Source organism: Leptonotus elevatus, chromosome 12, assembly GCF_054856555.1.
Source record: "Leptonotus elevatus isolate MCC_2025b chromosome 12, RoL_Lele_1.0, whole genome shotgun sequence".
NCBI lineage: Eukaryota > Metazoa > Chordata > Actinopteri > Syngnathiformes > Syngnathidae > Leptonotus > Leptonotus elevatus.
This window is the reverse complement of record NC_141250.1, coordinates 23,544,344-23,569,429: the sequence shown is the minus strand read 5'-3', so window position 1 is coordinate 23,569,429 and position 25,086 is coordinate 23,544,344. Positions and strand designations below refer to the sequence as shown.

Here is a 25,086-nt window from a genome sequence, read left to right as displayed (position 1 = left end):
AGGGGCAAAGGTGCTGTCCTCTATACCATCTGTGCTCAAAGGCTTCCGTTATAGTTGTGTAACAATGCAGTGTAATCTTTGTGTGCGCTAGCACGTTGTTCTGCTCTTCATGTGATCTGCATGTTGTTGTCTCAAAACCTCTTCAAGCTTCGAAAGCTGATCTTGTACTCCAAGACCAGTACATACCTCCAAAACAACCTCAGAAGATGCCCTGTGAGGTTGTCATGTCACAGAGTCTTCCACCCGACTCACTCCGGGATACAACTCAGGAGAAAGTACCAAAGAAAACTCAAGATAAACCTGAGAAAGTACCAGAAAAAATGGCAAAGATGCTTCCTGGCAAGCCTGATGACGTACCAGAGATGTTTCATGATAAACTACACAAAGTACCAGGAAAGCTTCCTGGAATACCTGATAAAGTACCAGAGACAGAATCAGAGAAGCTTCATGATAAACCTGATAAAGTACCACAAAAAGTGTCAGAGAAGCTTCTTGGTAAGCCCAAAGAAGCACCAGTGAAAGAATCAGAGAGACTTCATGATAAACCTGATGACATACCAGAGAAGGTATCTGTGAGTTTTCATGATAAACCTGCTAAAGTACTAGAAAAGTGTCCTGCTGTACCAGAGAAGCTTCTCGGTAAGCCTGATGAAGTACCAGAGAAGCATGCTGGTATACCTGTTAAAGTACCAGAGAGGCTTCATGATAAACCTGATAAAGTGCCAGTGAAATTTCCACGCATACCTGATAAAGTACCAGAAAAGGTATCAGAGAAGCTTCTTGGTAAGCCTGATGAAGTACCAGTGAAAGTACCAGAAGAGCTTCATGATAAACCTAATGAAGTACCAAAGAAGCATGTTGGTATACCTGATTATGTACCAGAGAGGCTTCATGATAAAGCTGAGGATGTACCAGGAAATCATCATAATAAACCTGAAAAAGTACAAGCAAAACTTCCCGACAAACCAGATGAGAAAGTACAAGAGAAAGTCCACGATAAACGTGAGAACATATCTGAGAAGCCTTCTAAAAAAACTCATGATAAAGTACCTGAGAAAGCTGATAATGTACCAGCGAAGCTTCTTGATATACCCAATAAAGTACCAGACAAGCTTCCTGAAAAACTACATGAGAAAATAGCAGAGAAGCTTCCTAAAAAGGAATGTGAGAAATTACCAGACACACCTGAGAAAGTACCAGACAAGCTCACTGATAAGCCACATAAGAAGGTGTCACTGAAAATTCCTGATGAAACGGAGAAAGGAACAGAAAAGCTTCATGACAAACCACCTGAGAAACTACCAGAGAACCCTGAAAAAGCCCTTGAGAGGCTCCATGAAAAACCTGCAAAAGTCCCAGAGAAACTCCATGATAAAACACACGAGAGACTACTAGAGAAGCTTCCTGATAAACCTGATAGAGTGCCACAGAAACTTCCCGATAAACCATGTGAGAAAATAGATGAGAAGCTTCCTAAAAAAAGATGTGAAAAATTACTAGACACAACTGAGAAAGTACCAGACAAGCTCACTGATAAACCGTATGAAGTGCCACCGAGAATTCCTGATGAAACACATGAGAAAGTACCAGAGATACTTCATGACACACTACATGAGAAAATACCAGAGAAGCCTGAAAAAGTCCTGGAGAGGCTATATGAAAAACCTGAAACATTACCAGAGAAACTCGATGAGAGAGTAATAGCGAAACCTTGTGATAAACCTGATAAAATACCAGAGAAGCTTTCACACAAACCTGGTCCAGTACCAGAGGAGCTTCGTGATACACCCCATGAGAAAGTACACGAGAAGCTTCCTGATCAACCACACGGCAACGTATCAGAGAATCGTCCCGCTATATCTGATGCAATACCAGAAAAGCTTACAAATAGAATGCATGAAAAAGTACCAGAGAAACTTCATGATAAAGCTGAAAATGTATCAGAGAAGGTACCAAAGAAACATCCTGATATAACCCAGAAATTACCAGTTAAACCTGACAAAGTACCCCAGACACTTCCTGATAAAACTCAGAAAGTACCAAGGAAACTTGATAAAGTGCCAGAGAAACTTCCTGATAAACCTCAGAAGGTACCAAAGAAGCTACCTGGTAAATCTCAGAAAGGTTTTCCTGATAAAAAACATGAGAAAATACCAGAGGAACTTCCTCAGATGGCAGAGAAAGTTCTACCAGCCCAGACAAAGGTGGAAGAAGTCCTGGTTGAAAGGGACTCTGAAAAACCTCCAACAAAGCCACTAGAAGACAGAGTTCTTGGGAAAAAGCCTGTTCAGGCTTCCCAGAAAGCGTCTAAAGACGCTAGGGTTCCCCTGACAACTGAGAAGGTTCCAGAGGAGCCAATATATGAAATATTCTCTGGGGTTGTCCGTGTCCAAAAGAAAGTAGCAGAAGAGTCTGCCACAGGTACAGGGAAGATTAAAACTTCTTTTCTTCCACCTCTTCCTCTTTGTGTCCTTCTTTTTCTTCTTCCTGTTCTTCCGTCTTTCTGCTTCTTCGTGCATGCAAATGTTGAAAAGCTGCTGTCTGGTAGAAAATGTTGCACTTTAGGCTCTCTGAGCAGCTGGAGAACTCTTGCGGACTCACCTCTCGTTTGTGCCCGCTTGTTTGTCTAATTGCCTGTATCGTCTTTTTTTTTCCTGCCAATATCTTGGATGACAAACTTGAAGGTTTAGAAACTCAGACGGTTGTCAAGAGGCCACCTTTGGAGGTTGAACCAGAGAAGAAAGTCTCTCCTCCAGAAAAAGGTATCAGCAGACGGACAGCTTCAAAACACCTCTTGAAGCATCTGAAGCCTTTTGTTGTTTATGTGATTGTTGTCTCACACTTGATTGTCTTTGTGTTTTGTCGTCGCTTCTTGGCGCCGCCATATGACGCCCACTCTTGGTGCCTCAGCGAGGCTAATCAGGCTTGAGCAGCGACAGGAAGTGCATCACGTGACAGAGATGGTGTCTTTCACTGAAGAAGCTTGCTCTTATGAGGCCGAGCCAGAAGATCAAGCCCAAGTTTTGTATGAGCGGGCCTTGTGCCCTGCAGGACATTTGAATGTTTCATTGACTGAGACCTGGATGCAAAGGTCTGAGCCTAGAGGTGAGACATCTGTGACTGACAGGAAGGAGACTGCTATGATCACCGAGAAACCAGAAGAGCTTAAGAAAGAGCAGGACGCTACCAAAGAAGTTAGAGGTGAAAGAAAAGATGAGAAGGTAGTGGTAGTCAAGAAAGACAGCAAGGCTGTGATCCGGAAAAAAACCAAGGAAACTAGCGTCAAAGTCTCGATGGTGGAACAGGAAGTAGAAGTCGAGGCGCCCTACAAAGAATACATTAAAATCACTGCATCTTCGGCACAAGACAAAGTAAGCCGGAGTCTGGAAGACCAGAGGGTGGAATCAGGCAAAGGTGTAGCTGAAGATCAGCGTTCAGCAGTGAGTCACCAGGTAGCTGAGAAAAAACAAGAGAAGACTCAACTGACTGAAGAAAAAAGTAAAGCAGAAGCAGATGTCTTGGTGTCAGATATCCCACCTCAGCAAATCCAACAAGTTTCTCAACTCAAAACCCCAAATAAAGATTCTAATCATCGGATTCGAACATTAAGAAAAAGTCCAGAGGAAGAATGCAAAGCTGCTGCCAGAGGTACACCCAGGGGTATTAACCTCAGCCTCATCCACATGACTCTTTTTTTTGACCCCCTCATTCTCTTTTGTCACAATTCATTTTTGTTAGAATTTTAACATCTTGCATTTAACCCTTGTTTTTTAAAGAAGCTGACAAGTTTCCCGCCGTTGTAGAGATGCTGGAGAAAGAAGTCGAGAGAGGTAGAGCAGCAGCACTTCTGCCTTCGGGCTCACCAATGACTTGTTGTCTTTTCTGTGCAATCTAACTAAGATGTGTGTATTGTCTGGTCTTAATCTCTTGGCGCCGCGTAATGGTGCTTTCGCTTCACTATTCCCACAATCTTTTGCCTCTACCTTAAGCGTCTGATGAAAGAATGCAAAGGGAGGCACTGCGGAGCAACTTCCTGTCTGAGGAAGCCTCGGACATCCAGGAAGAAGAGCACATGGACAAGAGCAAAGAAGCTAATGCAATCGCTAATCCCAGGCTCTGGACATCTGTTACTGATGGTTCAGAGACCCCGGGCCTTCAGGAAAGGTCAGAATTCAACCAAGGTTCAGGAGTCAGATTTAAGATGAAACCTTCACGGGCAACCAGTGATGCAGATACAATCGGACAAGACAAACCTGAAGTTAAAGCAACCAAGTCAGGCATGAGGCAGTCATCAGATAGACATCTACCGGCTGAACAAGATGTGAAACTGACAATCAATGATGTGCAAGGAGATGTAGAACCTCAGCAACACAAAACATATTCCCTTACACAAATACGTCCTGAAAAGGAGATTAAGGAATCATCTGGTGATGAGAGAAAGCCTTTATTGATAGGGAGTGCAGAGGAAACTGTAAAAGTTGCAGACTTTCAATCTCAGAAAGTTGGAGAAGAACCCAGAGAGACCTCAGAAGGACCTGAGAGGAAGTTAGTAGTATTCAACCATTTAGTGGTACCTCTCAAAGCCAAGGGCTTAGAAGATGTCCCTTTTAAATTGAGAGCTGGTGTAAAGGAAGAACAGCAAACTCCCGTTACATCAAAGGTCTTTGACGATGACAAAATCCAGATGTTAAAAAAAGCTGAACGTGACTTAAATCAAACAAAGGTAAGCACAAATGACCCCTGTAAATTTATAGACAGCGTATTAAGTAAAGGTATTAAAAGACGGACATTTGTGATCAAACCTGAAGAGCCCAGCACAGAAGCACAGCAACTATGCATCGCTCCTCTTAAAAATACAGAGGTGACTGCCCAGAAGGCAAAAAAAGAAGTTCTAGACCTTGAACAAATCAAACCATCACACTTACTGACGCTTGACAATTCAACACCTGAAAAACCTCCATCAGTTCTATTGGCCAACACAGTTGCAAGGAAACCAACTTCTCACAAAGAATACCGAAGCAAACTTGCTGAGTTTGAACCAGAGCCCCACAAACATGCAGATGAAGTCGCATGTCTGTTTCACACCAGCTCGACTGCTTCCAAGGTAGAACATGGAGTGTCAATTAGAAGTGATGTAATCGCCACTGACCAAGCTCCCCTGGCGGTGGGTCCAGGTGAAGAACTGATGCTTGATGTAGAGAAGACACAAACGTCTGACGAACTAACAGAAGAAGTTGTTGACCCTCTGATTGAAGAATTTCAGACAGAATGGGAGGTGGTTGATGCCGCTCTCAGGACGTCACCTGCAGGAGAAGTCGCAGACCCTGAACCTGTTCTTGCGAGAATTCCAGAGGAGTATGCTGGACTTGAGGTGCCTCAAGAGGTGGCCTCTATACTTAACCAAAGTACACAGGAAGATCAGTATGAAGAAAATAAAAGAAAACCGGGAGAAAAGGGAATTAAGAGCTTTTTCTCACCTATAAGAAAGGACGTTTGTCCAGTTTCACCAGAGCAAGATGTCCAGTTATTAGAGCAAACGGGTCTAATAAATATTGAAGAAAGCCAAACAAACCAACAGGTTTCCTCTGCAGAGATGAGAAGCTCTAAGTCAGAGAAATCCAAGGCCGACTTGAGCTTGGACAATGTTAGGGGACTCAAGTCTCACATAGTCCAAAAAGAGACCATCAATCGACTGGATGAGAAACAAGAACTAATGGAAAGAAAAGCAGCTGTGATGGAGGTGGTGACTCCACTGTCTGGGGTTGTTGAGGATGCAGGTGTTAAATCAGAAGCTTTGTGGAGATGTATAAGCTCTACTGCAACAGGTAAGGAACTTGAGCCAAGACAAGAACTCATTCACAATCAAGCAGAGTGTTTTGAAATTGTGCGAGAGCTAGTGAGAACTGGAGAAGGGCATGCCTCATCTAAGAGCTTAACAGTTAAAGAGCACACTAAAGATGAAAAAGACAGTTCCCATGCAGAGGAGGTAGTTCAATGTCTGGAAAACATTCAAGATAAAACCAGAAAAGCTCCGACAAGTTCTTTACGCATGAGGACCACTGAAGTCCAGTCCACAGTGTCTCCGAAAATGCAGATCATGAAAGCTGAGACTTTTGAAGAGGCAAATCCTTCCAAATCAGTAAGGGTCTCCATGAGGGAAGAAGCTGCAGAAACTTCCCAGATGTCAGCCGAATTCAGATCGAAATCCCTGAAAGAGAAAAGACAAAGTTTAAGCAAAGTTAAACACATTTCTGTAGAAGAAGTGCATGCTGATACTTCCGTGGTTCAGGGTCATTGCGGTCATATTTTAGAAAGAAAACCAGAAAAGTTTGACCGGGAACCTTTAACACCGGCAGGGCCAGAGGTCGAAACTACAGATCAAACAGAAATCCTTGAGTCCCGAGCCTTCCAAAGACTGCGAGAATCTGAGCAAGTTTCAGACATCACCAAGGATGCTTTTGATTCTGAAACGTCCTGTGCTTTGACTGAAGTAGCAAATGTGTCTAAGCTGAAACCTCATATGCCACAGGAGGCTGGCATTCATGCCACAAAGGATTCACCAGGACATCAAAGGGTGAAACTTGCATCTCCAGACACCGGGAAAACTGACACAGTCAAAGGTCTTCCTCAGAGCCTGACACAAGCAGAACTGAAGCAGCAGATGGAAAGGAAGTCTTACGGAAAGCCAATGGATGTTAGATGTCAGACAGAAGTGATCAGAGAAGAAGGGGAAACACAGTTAGATGCCAGAGACACGTCAGAGAGTCTTGTCCAAAGTTTTACATCCAAGAAAGACCCAAGCGCCCAAGTAAGGAAACAAAAATCTGATCAAATGGTGGTGATACGCATGTCTCCAGAGGCTCTGAACCCTGATACAGTCCTTATACTTCCTCAACCTCAAGTTCCATATCGCTTGACTCAAACAGATCTGAAGCAGCCGATGGAAAGAACCTCTTCCAAGACCCCTGTGGTGGATGTTGTAAGTCAGAGTAAAGTCATCAGCGAAGCAGGAGGAACGCAGTTAAATAGTCAACAAAGTCAAAGCCCACCTGAGCATCTAGTCAATTACACATCACAGGAAAACACAGCTTCCAAAGTCACAGGACAGAAGCTAGATCAACTGGAGCCGGAAAGAAAGTCTCTGGATGCCTTAAAAACTGATACAGTCAAAGATATTCCTCATAGCTTGATGCAAGCAGAACTGAAGCAGCAAATGGAAAGAATGTCTTCCAGAAGTCCATTGTTAGGCGTTAAAACTCAGAGAGAAATAATCATGGAAGGAGGAACACAGTTAGATAGTCCTCATAGCACACCTAAGAGTCTGGTCCAAAAGTTAGATCAAGTGGAACAAGAGGAGCTGAAAAACGAAGTACTTCTAGTGACAGGTACCAGAAAACAAGCAGATCTACATTGCATTGAGGAACTTGCAGAGAATAGCATTGAAGCCAATGACAAGGAAAAACTCTTCGCAGCTTCTGTTGAGGCAATTAAACCAGATGTAAAATATGAAGTAACATCTTTAGACCTGTTAGGCCAGCAGAAACCTTTTTCAACTGAGGACGCAGCGAAAGGAGATAAATCCAGCAGCGATTGCTCTAAAAGAGGAAAAGCTGAGTCCAAAGACCAAAGAAAATTTGATTCACATGACAAGGCAACATCAAAAAGTGATTTTAGTTTGATGGCCTCTGTCCGAGAACTATCAGTAACAGATGAACCCAAACCAGCCCTGGAGGAAAGCGCTAATCTGCAGGCTGAGGCCAGTGAAGAAAACAGGCTTTCGTCTCAAAATGTCTGCAGAGGTATCAAGAGAACTGTGTGGCGTGCCACCGATCACGCATTTTTGTGACCTTGAGCACAAGTCATTGTCCAACACTTATGCGTCACATTGGCAGACGTTGCTTAAGAATTCCATGTCATGGCACCCATTTCCTATGGGCACAAACAAGCATCCTCCTGTCCAGCCAGGCATTTTAATGTTGCCTCTTCTAATTCTCCAGTCCACCACGTCTCACATCACTCCTTGTTCCAAGCCAAGCACATTAACCTCTTCCGTCTCTGTCTGTCCATCTGTATTTCTGTCTGGTGTTCTTGGCGTCGCCTGCATGGACGCTCTGACTGTCTTTTTGTTTCATTTCCAAGCTTCAGAGGAGTTCCGGCCACCAGTCAAGGAGCCGGCAGCCAAGCCTATTGTTCCTTCAGAAGGTAGCAACATCTTTGAATGTCACTCCTAAGCGTCTACAATTGTTGACATATTTCTCGGGTGAAGATGTAAATCTTTTTGTTAAATTGGATTTACCTTTTACTTGAAGAGCGCCAAGTACCCGTACCAGATGAAGTCAAAAAGTCAGACGAGGGTGAGCAGCTGCAAAAAACAATGACCAAGCCAGGTATCCAAGACCTCTTGCGATGCTCTTATGATGACTCCTCAACCATAACGCCTTGTTCGCTCGTTTTACTGCAACATCTCTTTTTTTCTTGTTCTATTTTTTCTTAAATTGTTACCGTTGAAGTGGTCAAGCCCGTTGTAAAGGCTGAAAAGCCAACCAAGATGGTTGTGGAAGAAGAAAAACCTGTGAAAGTGGCCCCTCTGACAGGTAGTTTGTTAGACCAATGGAAAAGGTCTTCGTTTTATTGTTTGCTAGTTGATGTTGTCTGCAATGTTGAAGTTCAGAATGCTTTTATCCAAGCCAGTAAGGTCCTCAGTCAATATTTTTTGCAAATAAATGATCTAATAACAGCCTTTTCAATTTTAGATGAAACCAAGGGACCAGTTGAAGCACCGGCAGGAGTCAAGAAAGGTAGGAACAACGCTGACGGCAGGACTTTGATAATGACATGTTTACTTATTTCTTCTCAGTCTTTGTGTCTTGAGTCCACTGTCTGATATGTTGTTTGTTTGTATTGACTTGGTAATGTGGACCTGTGCTGCCTCAGAACCAGCTCCGCTTAAAAAAGGTAAAGTTCCCATGGAAGAGACAGGGACCTTTGAGATTCCGACCCTGAGGAAAACCACACCGGTCACGAGGGAAGAAGTGGAGCAAGAGCTGGAAAAGATACAACTCAAGAAGATTCCATCGGTTTCACCTAAAGAGGCTGAGAAGGAGCAGAAAGATAGTGAGCCAACCAGGACCACGCAAGTAGACATTATCGAGCTGGTGCATGAAGAACACACGGCTGAGATGATGGTTACAACCAGGAGGTCTGTAGAGGAGAGGACACCAAGACACAAAGCAGAGGCGGAGAAAAAAGAGGAAATTACAAAGCTCAAACAAGAGTTAGAAAAAGAAGATACTAAGCCAAAACGGACCCGTCAAAAAGGAACTCCAAAAGATGATAAACCAGAGGAAACCATTTCATGGAAAACTCCTAAAGCTCAAAAGGAGGAGGAACCAGCCTCACCTGCTGCCGCCTTGAAAAAAGTTAAAAAACTGCCTTCTGATGAAGAACAACCAGAAGTCGTCAAACTAAAACCCTTTGAGAAGCCAGTTAAGTCTACAGAGGAGCCAGAAAAAGCTAAGGATGAGACACCAGATAGAGACACTGTGGATTTCCATAAGGGAGCGAGGATCTTCAGAGAGACTGAGGCCAAGGAACCTCCAAAGATACCTCAGAAAATACCAGCAGAGGTAAAAGAGCCCCCAGCAAAGATGCTAAAACCAGTACCAATGGAAAAGCCTGAGGAGGAAGAAGCTAAAGCACCCGTAAAGGTAAAGAAAACCCCAACAGTACAGCTGGAGCCAGAGTCAGAGAAAGTAAAGCTCAAGCCTTTCTCTCGACCCTCAATTGAAACTATTGAACCAGAGAAGAAACCATCGGAGGTTGAAGAGAAGAAACCAACAGGAGACCTGCGCCAGAAACGCATTACTCCTGAGGACAAGCCAGAAGTGAAAGTGCAGGATGCTACACCAAAGAAACCTGAGACCCCTCAAGCAGAGGAGGAGAAGCCAGAGAAGCTAAGGCAACCTGAGCCAGTTCCAGCAAAGAAGATTCCCTCTCAAGTGCCATCCCCTTTGAAGAAAACAGATCAAGTTCCAGAGGAGCCTAAACCACTGCAGCTAAAGAAGAGAGTCACACCCAAGGCAAAGGACCAAAAAGAGGTGGCTTTGACACCTGTAGAGCAGATCAAGAAAATTCAGCTGAAAAAGACACCATCACCAAAAGTTGAGAAGACTAAAGAAGCCAAAAAGATTCCCAGTGCCGATAAACTCAAAAAGACCCCTAAAACAGTTTCACCTAAGGATTCCCCAGAAGTGGCCACTCTCAAAAAAGTACCCAAAACGCCCTCGTCAGAAGATCTAGATGTGGCAAAGCCTCCAAAAGAAAAGCTTCCCCTAGTCAAGGAAATTTCTCCGGGAGCGGTCGAGATGAAAAAAGTCGCCACCCAGCCGGAGGAGGAGGTGTTTGAGGAGGACTTTAAAGTAGACGAGGAGGCAGAGCCAGAGGAGGAAGAGGCCTGGGGCTGGGAACTGGTTCCAGACGAAGACTGGGAAGGTGAAGGGGAGGAGGGCGCTCTGGAGGTGCCAGGGGCGACCAGGAGAGGTGAGACGTCAGAGGCGGGACGACCTTGGATAGAGCCATCCTTCCTTCATGCACGGAATAATCTCAACTCATTGCCATGGTCATGCCTCCATCTTCACAACGCTCACACACCCTACCTCTTTTTGGTGATCCTCAACCTCACTGGTCACGTTGTGATGTCATTCCTGTCCACCTATGTCTTGTCTTCATATTCATGTCATCACTGTGTCACACTTTGACTAACGTAGCACAACACCCATTCACGTTCATTTCTCTAAATGCTCATTAGCATCCACTGACACCATCTAAGATTATGTTGTGTGCAACAAGCTCATAACTTGTGTTTCTGAACAGAGGGACAGCCGGCAGTTGAAGCAGGAAGAGGAAGAGGAAGAGGTCTCAAACGTGAGTAGTCTTTGGCTGAATGTCGTCGGAAAAAATGGCCTATCCTCAAAGTCCTGTTCCTTACATTTGTCTTTCAGCCAAGCTGACGCCGTCACCCGGTGAAGGCAGGGGGCGTGGCCTTAGACCTGTCGGAAGAGGCACTCCCCCACCCCCGGAGGAGCCTTTTGGAGGTTTCAAGCTCAAAGCCGTGCCGCTCAAATTCATCAAGAAGCTGGAGGACATCGTTCTGCAGGAGGCCGAGTCCATCGGTTCTTCGGCTGTGTTTGAGTGCCAGGTGTCGCCATCCACTGCTGTCACGTCGTGGATGAAGGACGACAGCAACCTGCGCGAGAGCCCCAAGCACAAGTTCACCTCTGACGGCAAAGATCGTACGATGATGGTCAAAGACGTGCAGCTGTCGGACACTGGAGAGTACACCTGTGTCGCCAAGAACGCTGGCAAGGAAATAAAGTGTACCGCCAAGCTCATTGTTGAAGGTGTGTGGTTGTTCCATTATATTCATCCTGGTCTGAGTAGGTCTTTGAGCTTTGGCAAGACACAGGACTGTGAGGACACTTGAATTTTCCTTTCCTATTTTTAGAGCTCCCTGTAAAATGGACCAAGGAGTTGGAGCCGGAGATGTCGGCCGTGAAGGGTCAGCCACTCTACCTGTCCTGCGAGCTGAATAAAGAGAGGGATGTGGTCTGGAAGAAGAATGGTGAGGTCATGAAGAAACAGGAAAATAAGTTCCAGATCAATATCATTGGCCTGGCGCACGCCGTGACCATCCAGAACACCATTGAGGAGGACGCCGGTTGCTACTCATGCGAAGTCGCCAACCAGAATGAGTTGAAGACATCAACAAATGTGAAAGTGACCGGTGAGTATTTCTACTTCATCCTAGAAGCTCTTCATCAACTGGATTCTGACAGTCTGGTCTGTGTAAAACAGAGGTCATCAAGGATTGGCTTGTAAAGCCTCTGAGGGACCAGCATGTGAAACCGAAGGCAAGTGCCACATTTAAGGGCAAGCTGTTTAAGGACACACCCAACTGGAAGTGGCTGAAAGGAGACACGGAGTTGACGCCCTCTGACAAAGTGGAGATCAACAAGGATGGGATGGACCTGACACTGACCATTAAGAACTGTCAGCCTGACGACGTGTCAAACTACTCCGTGGAGGTGGAGGGACGTGTCTACACCGCCAAACTGACACTCGGAGGTCTGGGTCTAATTTGTTTTATCTGCCATATTTTGCTCTTTGGTTCATGTGATAACATTTCTATCTCAGAGCGTGAGGCGGAGATCTTGAAGCCCCTGGCCAGTGTGGAGGTGTTCGAGAAGGAAGATGCTGCCTTTGAGACGGAAATATCGGAGGATGACATTCCAGGGCAATGGAAGCTCAAAGGAGAGCCTCTGACGAGATCCCCGGTATGACAGACAGGATTTTTCTACTTCATGATCTGTATAGATTATTGGCATAGGTAACACTCTTCCTCCCGTAGACCTGCGACATCCAAATGGAGGGTGGCGTGCGCCAACTCAAGCTTAAAAAGTGTCAGCTGGAGCAGTCGGGCGAGGTGTCCTACCAGGCACTGAACGCTGTCACAAGTGCAATGCTCACCGTGAAAGGTAAGCATGTACTCTTGGCATCTTGGAGAGGAACCTCAACAACCTGATGGGACTTTTTCACTTTTTATACATATAGAGACCTAAAATCAGGAATCAGATCAGTTCCGGTCCATGTGTACTTTAGGACTTCATTCCCAGCTTTGGGAGTTGTACGTTGCGGCAATAAGCATAAAAGGACTCGAGTGATGGATCGCACAGATCACTGTTCTTGTTGCTTACTTGTTTTTGTTTGTTGTTCCGTCTGGTGTGAAAATGCATTCTGTGATGTCTCTTTGGTGATAAATCGGCAGCTTTGTGTCAGCCATTTACTGCCGTTGTCAGTTTCGTTCGTATGTTTGATATGTGCCTTACACCTTCCGACATTCTTCAGAAATCCCAATGGACTTTGTTGTGCCGCTGAAGGACATAAGCGTGCCGGAAAAGAAACAGGCTAAATTCGAATGTGCCATCACTAGAGATGTCCCGAAGGTCATGTGGTATCGGGGCAGCGAAATCATTACACCTGACACCAAATATGACGTCATCGACGATGGCAAGAAGCACATGCTCGTCATCAACTGCTGCGAGTTTGACGATGAGGATGACTACAAGATTGAGGTTTTGGGCAAAGAGTCCAAAGCCAGACTCACAGTGGAGGGTAAGTGGTAAAAGAACCTTTGGCTTTGCCGTGACACTTGTCATGATCTGTGTTCTAACTGCTTTGATACTGCGGTTGTAGGCATCAGGCTTAAACTTATTTCGCCGCTCAAAGACCAAACAGTGAAGGAGGGCAGCACAGTTCACTTTGAGCTGGAGCTGTCTCATGAAAATATTCCAGTCACCTGGTACAGGAATGACGTCAAAATCCATCCGAGCCGAACGGTGCTCAAGCACGTGGATGGAAAGCGGCACGTACTGGAGATCAAGGACGTGACTCTGGACGATACTTGCCAGATCAAGGCTGAGGCCACAGGACTGTCCTCCATGGCCAACTTAACCGTCATAGGTAACTCTTGCTTTTTTTGTCCGTCCAGGGCACATGCCAGCGTCTTTGTCTACAATCTTTGTGCCGGCACAGCATCCAGAATCTTGCAGTCAGTTTTGTGTCATGATTGTCCAACTGTACGCTTCTAGAGGGAGACGCGTACTTCACGGTCAAGCTGCAGGACTACACAGCAGTGGAGAAGGACAAGGTGGTCCTAGAATGTGAACTAAACAAGGATGTTAAGGTGCTTTGGTACCACAATGAAGAAGAGGTGAAGGCTTCTAAGGTGGCTGCCATCAAGGCAGAGGGCAAGCGAAGAATGCTGCTCATCCGGAAAGTCACCGACATAGACAAGGGACAGTACGTTTGCGACTGCGGGACGGACAAGACGACAGCAATCCTCCATATCGAAGGTAAAGTCCACAATTTGTTAGGGATGTTCAACAGTGACCAAGTCTGCTACCACGCAACTCTTGCTCTTGCCGCTTGTCCACAACGCTCTAATCTACACTTCTTCCTATGTCGTCATCTTCTTCATCATCGCCATCTTCATGCCACCTTTCATGCTTCTGTATTGCGAGTTTGTCACTAAGCTGTGGCCTTTCTTCAACGCCAGCCCGCCACATCAAAGTGCTGCGGCCGGTGTACGGCGTGGAGGTGTTTGAGGGCGAGACGGCTCGATTCGAGGTGGAGCTGAGCGAGGACGACGTGCACAGCCAGTGGAAACTCAACGGCCAAGTCCTAAGTCCATCCCCCGTATGTTTTTCCCCCCCGCTTGTGTGAGGTGTGAAACGGTGACCCCGATCTTGGTGTTGAAACGCGTGTTGGCATTTACAGGATGTGGAAATGGTGGAGGATGGTGCCAAGCACACTCTGGTGTTGTACAACTGCAAGGTCTCTCAGACCGGCGAGGTCTCCTTTAGCGCCGCTGACGCCAAGTGCTCAGCCAATCTGAAAGTGAAGGGTGAGCGTCGAAATCTCCTCAGCTGCCCGCGACGCCTTCATCCCGCCATTAATTGGCTCTGTGTCAATCAACAGAGATTCCCGTTACTTTCATCACGCCGCTGGCTGACGTGCGTGTATTTGAAAAGGACGATGCAAAGTTTGAGCTGGAGGTGTCCAGAGAACCCAAAAGCTTCCGTTGGTTCAAAGGCTCTCAGACATTGTCCAGCGACGACAAATATCACCTGCTGCAAGACGGAAACAAACACGCTCTTGTCGTCAAATCTGCCAGATACGAAGATGAAGCAAAGTACCTGTTTGAGGTCGAAGACATGAGGACATCAGGGAAGCTGATTATTGAAGGTACCTGACATCGAAGCAGGTGGACGTGCGATGGCAAATCATATGAGATGCATTTGGCCTTTCAAAGTAACATATTTTCGTCGTGAAATGAAGCTAGTGCACATCTTGCGTGCCGGCAGACAAGGTTCAGAGCGGTGAGGCAGGTTCTTGTGGTGCATGCTTGGACACAAGTAAAGAGATGGCTCCAAGAGCTGTAGCTTGTTCTTCCACACCAAACTCACCCAAGCACAAAACAAGCTTTGTAAAGTCTCCGAGGCTTGCATGGTGCACTGGAAACGGAACAAGAAAGTCCCCAAAACGTTTGCACTTGCTCAAAATGTCTTGGTGTGATGTTAAGTTCAACCGCTAATATTTTTGTCCATGTGGTCTCACCCTTTTTAATCCTAATGAGCAGGATTCATCCTCTCAAACTTCGGTGTTGGTTTCTGCGGGCTACTTCAGACTTATTGGTCAACTGGAGTGTCAACACTGTCTCTGTCTGTCAGGTATCCGCCTGGAGTTTCTCAAACCTATCAAGGATGTGACAGTGAAGGAGCGCGAAACGGCTGAGTTCAGTGTGGAACTCTCCCACGAAAAGATCCCAGTGGTCTGGTACAAAAACGGTGCACGCCTGCACCCCAGCAAGGTGGTGCACATGTCAGAGGATGGCCGAGTCCACACACTGGCCTTCAAGGAGGTCTCTATTGACGACACATCCATGATCAAGGTGGAGGCCATGGACAAGATGGCCGAAGCCATGCTTACCGTGCTGGGTTAGTATGTCAGTCCGGAGGCTTCATATCGTATTTGCGCCTGCTTACACTGTCCTGCAGTCATCATGCGTGTTTTATGCATTGACACCATGAACTTGACATCATCTTGCAGAGGGCGACCTCTACTTCACGGTCAAGCTCCAAAACTACACAGCTATCGAAAAGGACCAGGTGGTGCTGTCCTGTGAGCTGAGCAAAGCCAGCGGCGAAGTCCGCTGGTTCAAAGACGGTAACGAAATCTTTGCCTCCAAGAACATTCTGATGAAATCCGACGGCAGGCAGCGCATCCTCCTCATCCGCAAGGCGGCCAAGAGTGACATGGGAGCCTTCACGTGCGATTGTGGCACTGACAGAACCACAGCCCAGCTCAACATCGAAGGTAATCCTTGCACCAACCCCCCTGGATACTTGCAAGAGCCGAATCTCTGGACTGCTTGTGAATGTTGTGAATTTTTAAAGCGTGTAAGAAGTTTTGGACTGTGCTTAATGAGTGCTTGTCGACGAGAGAATGATTGCTTGGCGTGAAGGAGGACGTTTGATCTCTTCTTGGGGACTCAGATGCGCATTGTGGGGCTTTCTGCTTGTATCGTCAAACTGGGACGATACTGATAGGTAGGAGAAAAATTGATGACTGCGTTCTTTAACAGAGGTGGCAAATCCAGGTCTAGAAAGTAAAAACCCTGCAAAAGTTTGGCTTTAGCCCCAGGTCCCCGGGTGCTCATTTACCTGCTAGGGAGCTAGCTAGCTAGCAAGCACAAGGGACTGAAGCCAAACTGTGGCAGCTTTTTTACTTTCTGGACTTGGATTTGCCACCTCTGGTAGTCCTGCAGGTTTTGGATGTTTCCCTGCTCCAACAGCTGAAACTCATCAGCAAGCTCTGCATAAGCCTGATAACCATCCTGTTGATTGGAACAGGTGCGTCGGAGCAGGGAAACCTCCAAAACCTGCAGTACACCGGCCCTCCAGGACCGAACTTGGACACCCATGCTTTAGGTCCTATTGGGGTGGGTTGATAAATATTGTTCCAGTCGGACTTGAATGTGCATGCGTACGATGGGATGTGTTCGTTTTAAGATTTCTACTAACGAAGTTTTCAAGTGAAAGTTCCAAAATGTTATTTTCCAGTTCCTTGATTTGCTCACAGTTTTCACACAAATTCGAGTCTAACCTCTGAATTCATGCATATGTCCACGTAGTCTCCTCTCTATTCCTTAGGATGGGATTTGTTCTCAGGAATGTTTACATACTGTGAGGCTTTCGAAAGGTTTTTCAGGTCTGGACAGCAGGTGGTGCTGATTTCACACAAAGTTGTGGGTTGTGGAGGTTCAAATTATCGTTGTGGGTTCTTCATTTGCTCCCGTCTAACATGGATCTCGGTTGAATGTAGCCGTTTTTAAAGTTTCTTCTGCAGAAGTTAAGGAAAAGTTCCTTAACTGAGATCTTAGAGGTTTGGTGGTCCTGCCGAGTTCTGATGTGTCCAGACTGTCACTGGTGTCTCCACAGTGTTGCCACAGCAGGAAACCCTTGTGTTTGTCCCTCTTTACTAACGCTGACATCTTCCCACGCGCCGCAGAGCGGGACATCAAGGTGATGCGTCCGCTCTACAGTGTGGAAGTCACAGAGACAGAGACGGCCAAGTTTGAGACGGAGATCTCCGAGGAGGACCTCCACGCCACGTGGAAGCTGAAGGGCCAGACCCTTCACCCGTCTACCGTGAGCTTTTCCTCCCCCTTGGCCAGCGTCTTTCCTTGCCAGCGCCGTCTTGTGACGTCTTGTTGTCCCTCAGGACGTGGAGATCAAGGAGGAAGGCGTCAGGCACACCTTAATTCTCTTCAACTGCCGCATGGACATGGCAGGAGGCGTGGACTTTGCCGCTGCCAACGCAAAGTCATCCGCTCAGCTCCGTGTCAAAGGTGACACAACGTTGTGTGTCTTTTACATATATGTGTGTGTGTGTGTTTGTGGGGGGGTGGGGGGTGTGTGTGTTATGAAGGGGCAGTGAGGTTTTCAGCCTCTAAAGTCGTTAAACCCAAGTCTAGAACACAAAGCAAATTGTGTGATTGACATCTTTTGAGTCTCAAATGTACATAATTAGCATGTGTAATAAATGTGTAAAAAAAATTGTAGTGGCCATGACAGTCCAAGTGACTGCTGGGGTTGCAGTTATCACACTGTTGGGTAAGCGCTCGGGTCCGCATTCCCCTTATTGAAAAAGTTTGGTGGCAGGTGATTGACAGGTGCAGACTCGGCCCACCCCACCCCTTTACACCCTTCGCTACCGGTGATTATTTTGGAAGTGGTGGGTCTTATCCGGCACATCTTGGCTCTGATTGGCTGGGCCGGGACGGGATGTGACCCGTGTCGTATATTAATGAGCTGACCCCCGACTGCTGAGCGCCGGAGAGGTTGCTGGCAGTTGTCCCGCGGGCTTCCAGCGGCCACCACCGAGGACTCGGCCCTGAGGACTTATCTCGGGGATTCTTTTTGAATGTTTTTAGTCTGGTGGACTCGCTCTTACCCAGCATGTCTTCTCGTTGCCCCAAAGCCCGAGTGGTCAGTCTGATGCGGCCGCTCAGCGACGTGACGGTGACTGCCGGCGAGACGGCCACCTTCGAGTGCGAGCTGTCCTACGAGGACGTCCCCGTGGAGTGGTTCCTGGATGGTGTCAAGCTGGAGCCGAGCGACCGGGTAAGTCCGCTTGACTTCCTGTTTGTGTTGTTGTGGCCGGTTTTGGTGTGTGCTTATAAGGTGCTGCTGGCCGGCAGTTTTGCTGAGCCAGCTCTTCGGCATCTATTTTTAACGGCGGCCGCGAAGCTGCTGGCAGGTGGCCGTCAGCCGCCCAATTTTCACACCTTGGCTTTTTTCACGCTGTTACGCACCCGCAGAAAAAAAGAGCTGTCACTTTCACTCGGGTTTCACTCAACTTACGTGATCAGGCCTGCTGCTGACGTGTTCAACACATAAAAAGACGCAATACTTTACTTTTGGTCACGGTTATAATACTTTTGGGTTTTTCATTACAGTAACTTTACTTTAGTAGTTTGAATTGTCTCTGCAAGGTAACTTAAAGCCCCGTTAATTGGTTTGGACAGCACTAAGCTTTTGCACCAAAGTTGCAGGACAAGTTATCTTTTCTTTGTGTTTCTACCACAGAAGTTTGAAGGTTGAAGTTCTGAAACATCATTGAGGCTTGACTCCAACCACTGAAGCGTTTAGTCCAGTGTACATGTACATCCTTTAGATCAGTGGTGTACAAACTCGGTCCTCGAGGGCCGGTAGTCCTGCAGGTTTTGGATGTTTGATGTAGCTCTGTAAAAACAATGAGGCATTACACTTGTGATAAACATGTAATCGCTACAATAAACGGAAGAGAGATTCCTACGATATACTTTATACATGTGACAAACATACGTCATTACAAGTAGTGATGAGGACAGAAAGTGAGATTTTCACTGTGACCTGCAGGTGGTACTGAAGTCAGAGGGTAAAGTCCACAGCATGACCCTGAGGGACGTTCATCTGAATGAAGCGGGACAGGTCCGGCTCGCCACCAAAGACTGCCAGACCGAAGCCAGACTCATCGTCAAAGGTGGCACGTCCAAAGCCAATAGGCTAGCGCTAGCTTGTCCTGGCTTGACGCTGAAAAAGCGCTTTGCTGTTCTTTTGCATGTTCAGAGACGCCGGTGGAGTTCACCAAGCCGCTGGAGGACCAGACGGTGGAGGAAGAGGCCAGCGCCACTCTGGAGTGCGAAGTCTCCCGGGACAACGCCGAGGTGCAGTGGTTCCGAGATGGACAGGAGATCCTCAAAAGCAAAAAGTATGAGATGCTTGCAGACGGACGCAAAAGGACGCTGCTTATCCACGGATGCACCCTGGACGACTCCAGGACCTACTCTTGTACTGCCAAAGAATTCAAGACTTCCTGCTTCCTCAACGTTGAACGTGAGTACCAGAAGCCGCTACAGGAATAATACAATCTTTGAGAAACAGTTTAAGACAAGCGCCAAAAAATTCACTCCCACTTTCTGTTCTCTGGAGGTAAATTTTTATTTTTTATTTTACACTCCACATTTTAAGTCAGGTAGTCACCAAAAACTGAAACTCTTGTTCGAGTTCCATCACCAAGGAATTCAGGACTTTCCGCTCTGTCAACAATGAGTACCTCACCCTGTTGAAAAAGTACACAGGCTGGAGAAGATTTTAGAACCCATTTGGAACAAGCTACAAAAACTGGATTGTGTGGGCTTCACTTGCTTTTCTCTGGAAGGAAAAGCTTTTAAGTTTGAAGACAGAAATTCACTAGCTAGTTTGAGTTCTGCCAGGGGGATCCAGGAAATACGAGAATACTTTCACAAACCCCTTCAATTGAAAACTGAAGTGGTCTTAACTGACTACTTTTAATTAGTGGGCTTTACTTCCCATTTTCTGGAGGTAAAAGCTTTCAGCATTAAGTCAAATATTGACCATATAAAGCCTGCAGTGACACCAGTTGGAGTTTGGCGGAACTCTGTCAAGGGGATTCTGGGTAACACTGTTCAGGGTGAAGCCTAAGGTGCCTCCAACTTGTGTGTCTCTATCAACAGCTCTCCATGTTGAGTTTTCCAAACCACTCCATGACTTGGAAGTACCCGAGAAGGAATCTGCCAGGTTTGAGTGTGAAGTATCCCGAGAGAATGTCAAGGTGAGCTTTCAGTAAGGTTTTGTTATCCCCCCTTGTGTCTAACTACTGTCTTACCTCCTCCTCCTCTCCTCTTCACAGGTCCGCTGGTTCAAAGACGGAAGTGAAATCCGAAAAGGGAAGAAGTACGAAATTATTGCTCAGGGACGCCAACACGTTCTCGTTGTCCACAAGTCGGTGATGGATGACGAAGCCGAGTACGAGTGTGACGCCAAGACCTCCAAGACCTCGGGCATGCTTACTGTTATTGGTAAGAAGGGCAAAACCTTTTACACCAGCACCACCTGAAAAAACAATCAGTTCTCCAAGTATGAAGACCAGCATTGAAACACAGTAGTGAGTAGAAGATAACAATGAGTGATGATCCCCCACAGAGGAGGAGGCCAGGTTCACCAAGAACCTGTCCAATGTGGAGGGAACCGAGACGGACAGCGTGAAGCTCATCTGCGAAGTCTCCAAAGCCGACGCCGACGTCACATGGTACAAGGGCGACGAGGAGTTGCCGGAGGGCGCCCGCTACGAGCACATCGTGGACGGCAGGAGGAGGATCCTCCTCATTCAGGACCTGAAGATGCCGGACGCCGGAGAGTACAACTGCAGGCTCAGTCCCAGAGTCAGAACCTCAGGAAACCTGAGGATTAATGGTACACACACACACACTCCACTTCCTGTTTTATGGCTCTTTTTTTCAAAACACTCAAGAACTTCATTCTGTTTGTAACTCACTTTCTTTGTGCACCCTGAATTATTAATCCGTCTTTCTGCTTTCAACTGATCTAGTCTGGTCTAAAGTAGTCTTTCTGTCAGGTTCAGTCAACCTAGAAGATTTAAAAAACAACAGACAAGGAAGGAAGACAAGAGACTTAGATTATTTTTGCTCGCGAGGAGAATGGACAGAGAGATGTGCAAAGTTACAGTCTCCTACCGCTCTGTCTCCCAAGCCCTCCCTTTTAATTTTTTTTTACAGGGCGTTCCCTAGTTACACAACCGTTGCTGCTCTAAAGGGGAGGGGGACACAGCAGCAACATTAAAACCATCACGGATATGAGTCATTGTGCAGATAATAATGTAGTTTTACAGTTCAATCGCAAAATGTTTCAGCCGCTATCTTGTGATAAGGTCACAGTTCCTGTTTTGGCTGCATTAGCATGAGCCAAGCGTTTTCTCGCGGGGCTCTGCTCTCTTCACAGATAACTTCAATTTACATAATTCAAACAAGGTTACACCGCTAAATAAATGCTTTGCAATACTATAAGAGTAACTATGGAATACCTTATGTCCATTTATAACACTTTCTTTCCCACTGTTGTAGAACTGGCAGCCGAGTTTCTCTCCAGGCCTCGCAGCATGGAAGTGGTCGAGGGCGAAAAGGCCGAGTTCACCTGCACCGTTTCCAAAGAGACCTTTGAGGTCAAATGGCAGAAGGATGACAAGGAACTGGAGGCCGGGGACAAGTACCAGATGATCAGTGATGGCAAGAGAAGGACGTTGGTCATCAAGAACTGCGAGCTCAGCGACGAGTGCAAGTACGTGGTCATGATCGGAGCCACCAGAGCCAGCGCCCAACTCACCGTACTCGGTAAGGAACTACAAAAAGTTAACAGCACCGTGGTTTTTCCTGGCCCCGATTTAGGTAGGGGCAATACGCAATTGCAGATTAAAATGATCACGGTCAGATAGATAACGGTTTTTGGGGAGAAGACTCTCAAAACCCTGAATACATTTGAGCACTTAAGCAGGAGGCTAATCGCAATGTCACCCGGTGGCCTGCAGAGAAACTGAAGATCATCACGCCGCTCAAGGACACGGAGGCTGGTGAAGGCCAGGAAGTGGTCCTGATTTGCGAGGTGAACAACGAGGGCGCCAAGGCCAAGTGGCTGAAGAACGACGAGACCATTTTTGAGAGCAGCAAGTACGTGATGGTCCAGCGGGACAACATCTTCTCGTTGAGGATCCGAGATGCGCAGCAGAGCGACCAAGCCGACTACAGCGTCCACCTGAGCAATCACAGAGGAGAGCAGGTCAAGAGCGCCTGTGGACTTGTCGTCAAAGGTGAGTCCGCCTCACGAGCCTTGCATGATAGCCTCCGTTGGCATACAAGAAATTCTCCTTTTTTTGCACGGAGCTAATGCTACTCAGTTTCCAGTCCTTCCATATGTTGGTATACCAACTGTTAGTAAATATGAAAGGTGTAATGTAATGAAAGTGTTTTCCAGCTGTCTCTTGGACTTTTGTCACTTAGTCTGCTATTTTTTAGCTTAGCAACAGTCAGCATGTTAGAATTTTAGCAATACTGTATCCATTTGCGATGTATGCTAGCATGTTAGTATTTCGTTAACGTTGCGACCTGGGATGGATGTTTGTGTCCTCAGAGGAACGTTTGAGGATTGTGGTTCCTCCGGAAGACGTGGACACACAGGAGAAGAAGACGATCAGCTTCTCTTGCAAGGTCAACCGCCACAACGTCACTCTGAAATGGATCAAGGCTGGCGAGGAAATCGTCTTCAGCAAGCGTCTGGTTTACCGCGTGGACAAAGACAAGCACACGCTGACCATCAAGGACTGCACTCTGGCAGACGAGGGCGAGTACATGGTGGTGGCCGGCGACGACAAGTCGACGGCCGAGCTGATCATCAGCGAGGCGCCCACCGACTTTGCCATGCACTTGAAGGACCAAACCATCACGGAGTTTGAAGACGCTGAGTTCTGCTGCAAGCTGACCAAGGAGAAGGCCGAGGTCAAGTGGTACAGGGACGGACGCGAGATCAGAGAAGGGCCCAGGTGCGTGGACTTGACCCATGTTTGCACATCTTGATCAACAGCAGTCAGTCGCACGTACGCGCAAGCCCCGCATGTTGTACCCTGCACACAAAAACAAAACAAAACCAAAAAGCACAATTAGCTTTCATCCAAACCATAACAACTGAAATCTGTTCACATCATTCATGTTCCAGAAATTTGACAAAATTTCAACACAAAAGCCCAAATGTCCCTTGTTGTTTAGATTTGAGGCTGTTCAGCTCATTCCTATTCAAAGTAAATGCACCAAATGAAGGACTTTTTAATATTTACTACCTCTATTCCGCGTTGTTTTGTGACAGATTCCAAGCATTCCCACTTCAAACTTTTTTATCTCTTTTGTCTTCCATAAAATATTTTCAATATTTCAAAGTGAAAGGCCAAAAATTAGATCGACCTTGAATTTCGAAATGTTTTGACCCATTCATTTCAAAACATCCCAACCTCAAACTGTCCAGCTATGCCGAAAATGTCCCCAAATGTGCATAGACCATTTAAAGACTGGTTGTTTAGGACAAACCCAACGCTTCACCAAGACTTGGCAAATGCGGCTTTCGGACATGCAGCAGTCAGCGAGCCCGATCATTCTTCCTGATTTCTTAACCGATTTAAATCATTCAAGACCTCTTGGTAACGATTCATTCCCATTCCAAGAAATCCAAAACTTCCACTGTGAAATTCCCAACTGTTTTCCAGCTTTCCACATTTGTTTAAAGATTGACAACATTTCAACTCCCAGTCTAACATTTTACATTTCAACAATTTGTGTTCAGCTCCTCGTACCCTTTCAACACAAATGGCATCCTCTAAAACAACTTGTGTCTTCTCCCAGATACACGTTTGAAAAAGACGGAAATATGTGCTACTTGCGCATCAAAGAGTGCCGACCGGACGACGAGTGCGAGTATGCGTGCGGTGTGGATGACAAGCGATCCAGAGCCAGGCTGTTTGTGGAAGGTGAGACGGTCTCACGTCACGCCGCACCGTGGCAACTGCTTCTGACGTCTGCGCCTCACAACAGAGACCCCGGTGGAGATCATCAGGCCGCCGCAGGACGCGTTGGCATCGCCCGGCTCGGACGTGGTGTTCGAGGTGGAGCTCAACAAGGACAGAGTTGAAGTCCAGTGGTTGAGGAACAACATGAGCGTCGTGCAGGGAGACAAATACCAGATGATGAGCGAAGGCAAAGTCCACAGGCTGCAGGTCTGCGAGATCCGTCCTCGAGACCAGGGCCAGTACAGAGTTGTCGTCAAGGACAAAGACGCCAAGGTCAAGCTGGAGTTGGCAGGTAAGGGACAATGAAAGACAAGCAGTAACAATGATACGTGTGCATTATTTGGTCATGGAGCTCATCCTTGCAATAACTTCATCATTGCCGGCATCCACGTTTCAGGAGAGCCAAACGGGTCCTTTTGTTACTTTTCCATTGCTTGGATGCTTTCTGAGTTGGCGTCTTTTTCTTTTGGTCTTTGTCACGGTCTGGCTCCTGCAGCGGCGCCCCAGATCAAGACCACAGACCAAAACTACGTGACAGACGTGGGGAAGCCCTTGGTCATGACGGTTCCCTACAGCGCCTACCCTCAAGCCAAGGCCGACTGGCTGTACGACAACTTGAGTCTGCCCCAGGATTGCGTCTACACCTCCCCCGACTGCACTGAGTACCGGATGAAGGACCCCAGAAAGTCTGACGAGGGTCGCTACAAGGTCATCATAAAGAACAAACACGGAGAGGGCGAAGCCTTCATCAACCTGGACGTCATTGGTATGATTTGCCGTCGCTTGGTAACTAAGACCCGCAAACGCGCGGCTCGTGAAGTCTTGCCATGCCGCGGCAATGCAACAGGGCGCGCGGTTGCTTTTCGCACTACGAGGCGGCATCACATTCAAAAGGCTGCCAAAAAAATGATGTCTTCAGCGAGAGCCACATCGGGAATTCAGGACCTGACGGGCAAAAATGTGCAAACAATAAAACGCCCCCCAACTAAAAGGCGATTGTAACTGCCAATAGATACGGCAAGAGGCTGGGAAATCACTCAAAACGGAGACAAATGTTCA

The 25,086-nt window shown here is 46.8% G+C and overlaps 2 protein-coding genes across 2 annotated transcripts in view; both read left to right on the top strand.

Moving 5' to 3' along the window:
• The window catches only part of ttn.2 (titin, tandem duplicate 2), a 218,087-nt gene that overhangs the window by 88,103 nt on the left and 104,898 nt on the right, over positions 1-25,086 (top strand). The window contains exons 94-129 of the mRNA XM_086090619.1: positions 2,679-2,762; positions 2,911-3,648; positions 3,777-3,830; positions 8,140-8,202; positions 8,310-8,387; positions 8,511-8,594; positions 8,754-8,798; positions 8,935-10,539; positions 10,873-10,923; positions 11,001-11,399; positions 11,504-11,782; positions 11,854-12,123; positions 12,193-12,332; positions 12,407-12,533; positions 12,904-13,170; positions 13,252-13,518; positions 13,647-13,910; positions 14,114-14,253; positions 14,335-14,461; positions 14,536-14,802; positions 15,288-15,554; positions 15,667-15,933; positions 17,128-17,267; positions 17,341-17,467; positions 18,100-18,242; positions 19,020-19,143; positions 19,230-19,496; positions 20,138-20,235; positions 20,314-20,482; positions 20,607-20,876; positions 21,545-21,811; positions 22,006-22,284; positions 22,605-23,013; positions 23,864-23,988; positions 24,053-24,319; positions 24,524-24,793. Coding sequence (XP_085946745.1) covers positions 2,679-2,762; positions 2,911-3,648; positions 3,777-3,830; positions 8,140-8,202; positions 8,310-8,387; positions 8,511-8,594; positions 8,754-8,798; positions 8,935-10,539; positions 10,873-10,923; positions 11,001-11,399; positions 11,504-11,782; positions 11,854-12,123; positions 12,193-12,332; positions 12,407-12,533; positions 12,904-13,170; positions 13,252-13,518; positions 13,647-13,910; positions 14,114-14,253; positions 14,335-14,461; positions 14,536-14,802; positions 15,288-15,554; positions 15,667-15,933; positions 17,128-17,267; positions 17,341-17,467; positions 18,100-18,242; positions 19,020-19,143; positions 19,230-19,496; positions 20,138-20,235; positions 20,314-20,482; positions 20,607-20,876; positions 21,545-21,811; positions 22,006-22,284; positions 22,605-23,013; positions 23,864-23,988; positions 24,053-24,319; positions 24,524-24,793 — 8,838 coding nt within the window. The remainder of the gene's footprint in view (positions 1-2,678; positions 2,763-2,910; positions 3,649-3,776; positions 3,831-8,139; positions 8,203-8,309; positions 8,388-8,510; positions 8,595-8,753; positions 8,799-8,934; positions 10,540-10,872; positions 10,924-11,000; positions 11,400-11,503; positions 11,783-11,853; positions 12,124-12,192; positions 12,333-12,406; positions 12,534-12,903; positions 13,171-13,251; positions 13,519-13,646; positions 13,911-14,113; positions 14,254-14,334; positions 14,462-14,535; positions 14,803-15,287; positions 15,555-15,666; positions 15,934-17,127; positions 17,268-17,340; positions 17,468-18,099; positions 18,243-19,019; positions 19,144-19,229; positions 19,497-20,137; positions 20,236-20,313; positions 20,483-20,606; positions 20,877-21,544; positions 21,812-22,005; positions 22,285-22,604; positions 23,014-23,863; positions 23,989-24,052; positions 24,320-24,523; positions 24,794-25,086) is intronic.
• On the top strand, positions 207-2,548 carry LOC147165126 (uncharacterized). The gene is made up of 2 exons (XM_086091211.1): positions 207-2,421; positions 2,535-2,548. The coding sequence occupies exons 1-2, from the start codon at positions 207-209 to the stop codon at positions 2,546-2,548; spliced, it is 2,229 nt and encodes a 742-aa protein (XP_085947337.1).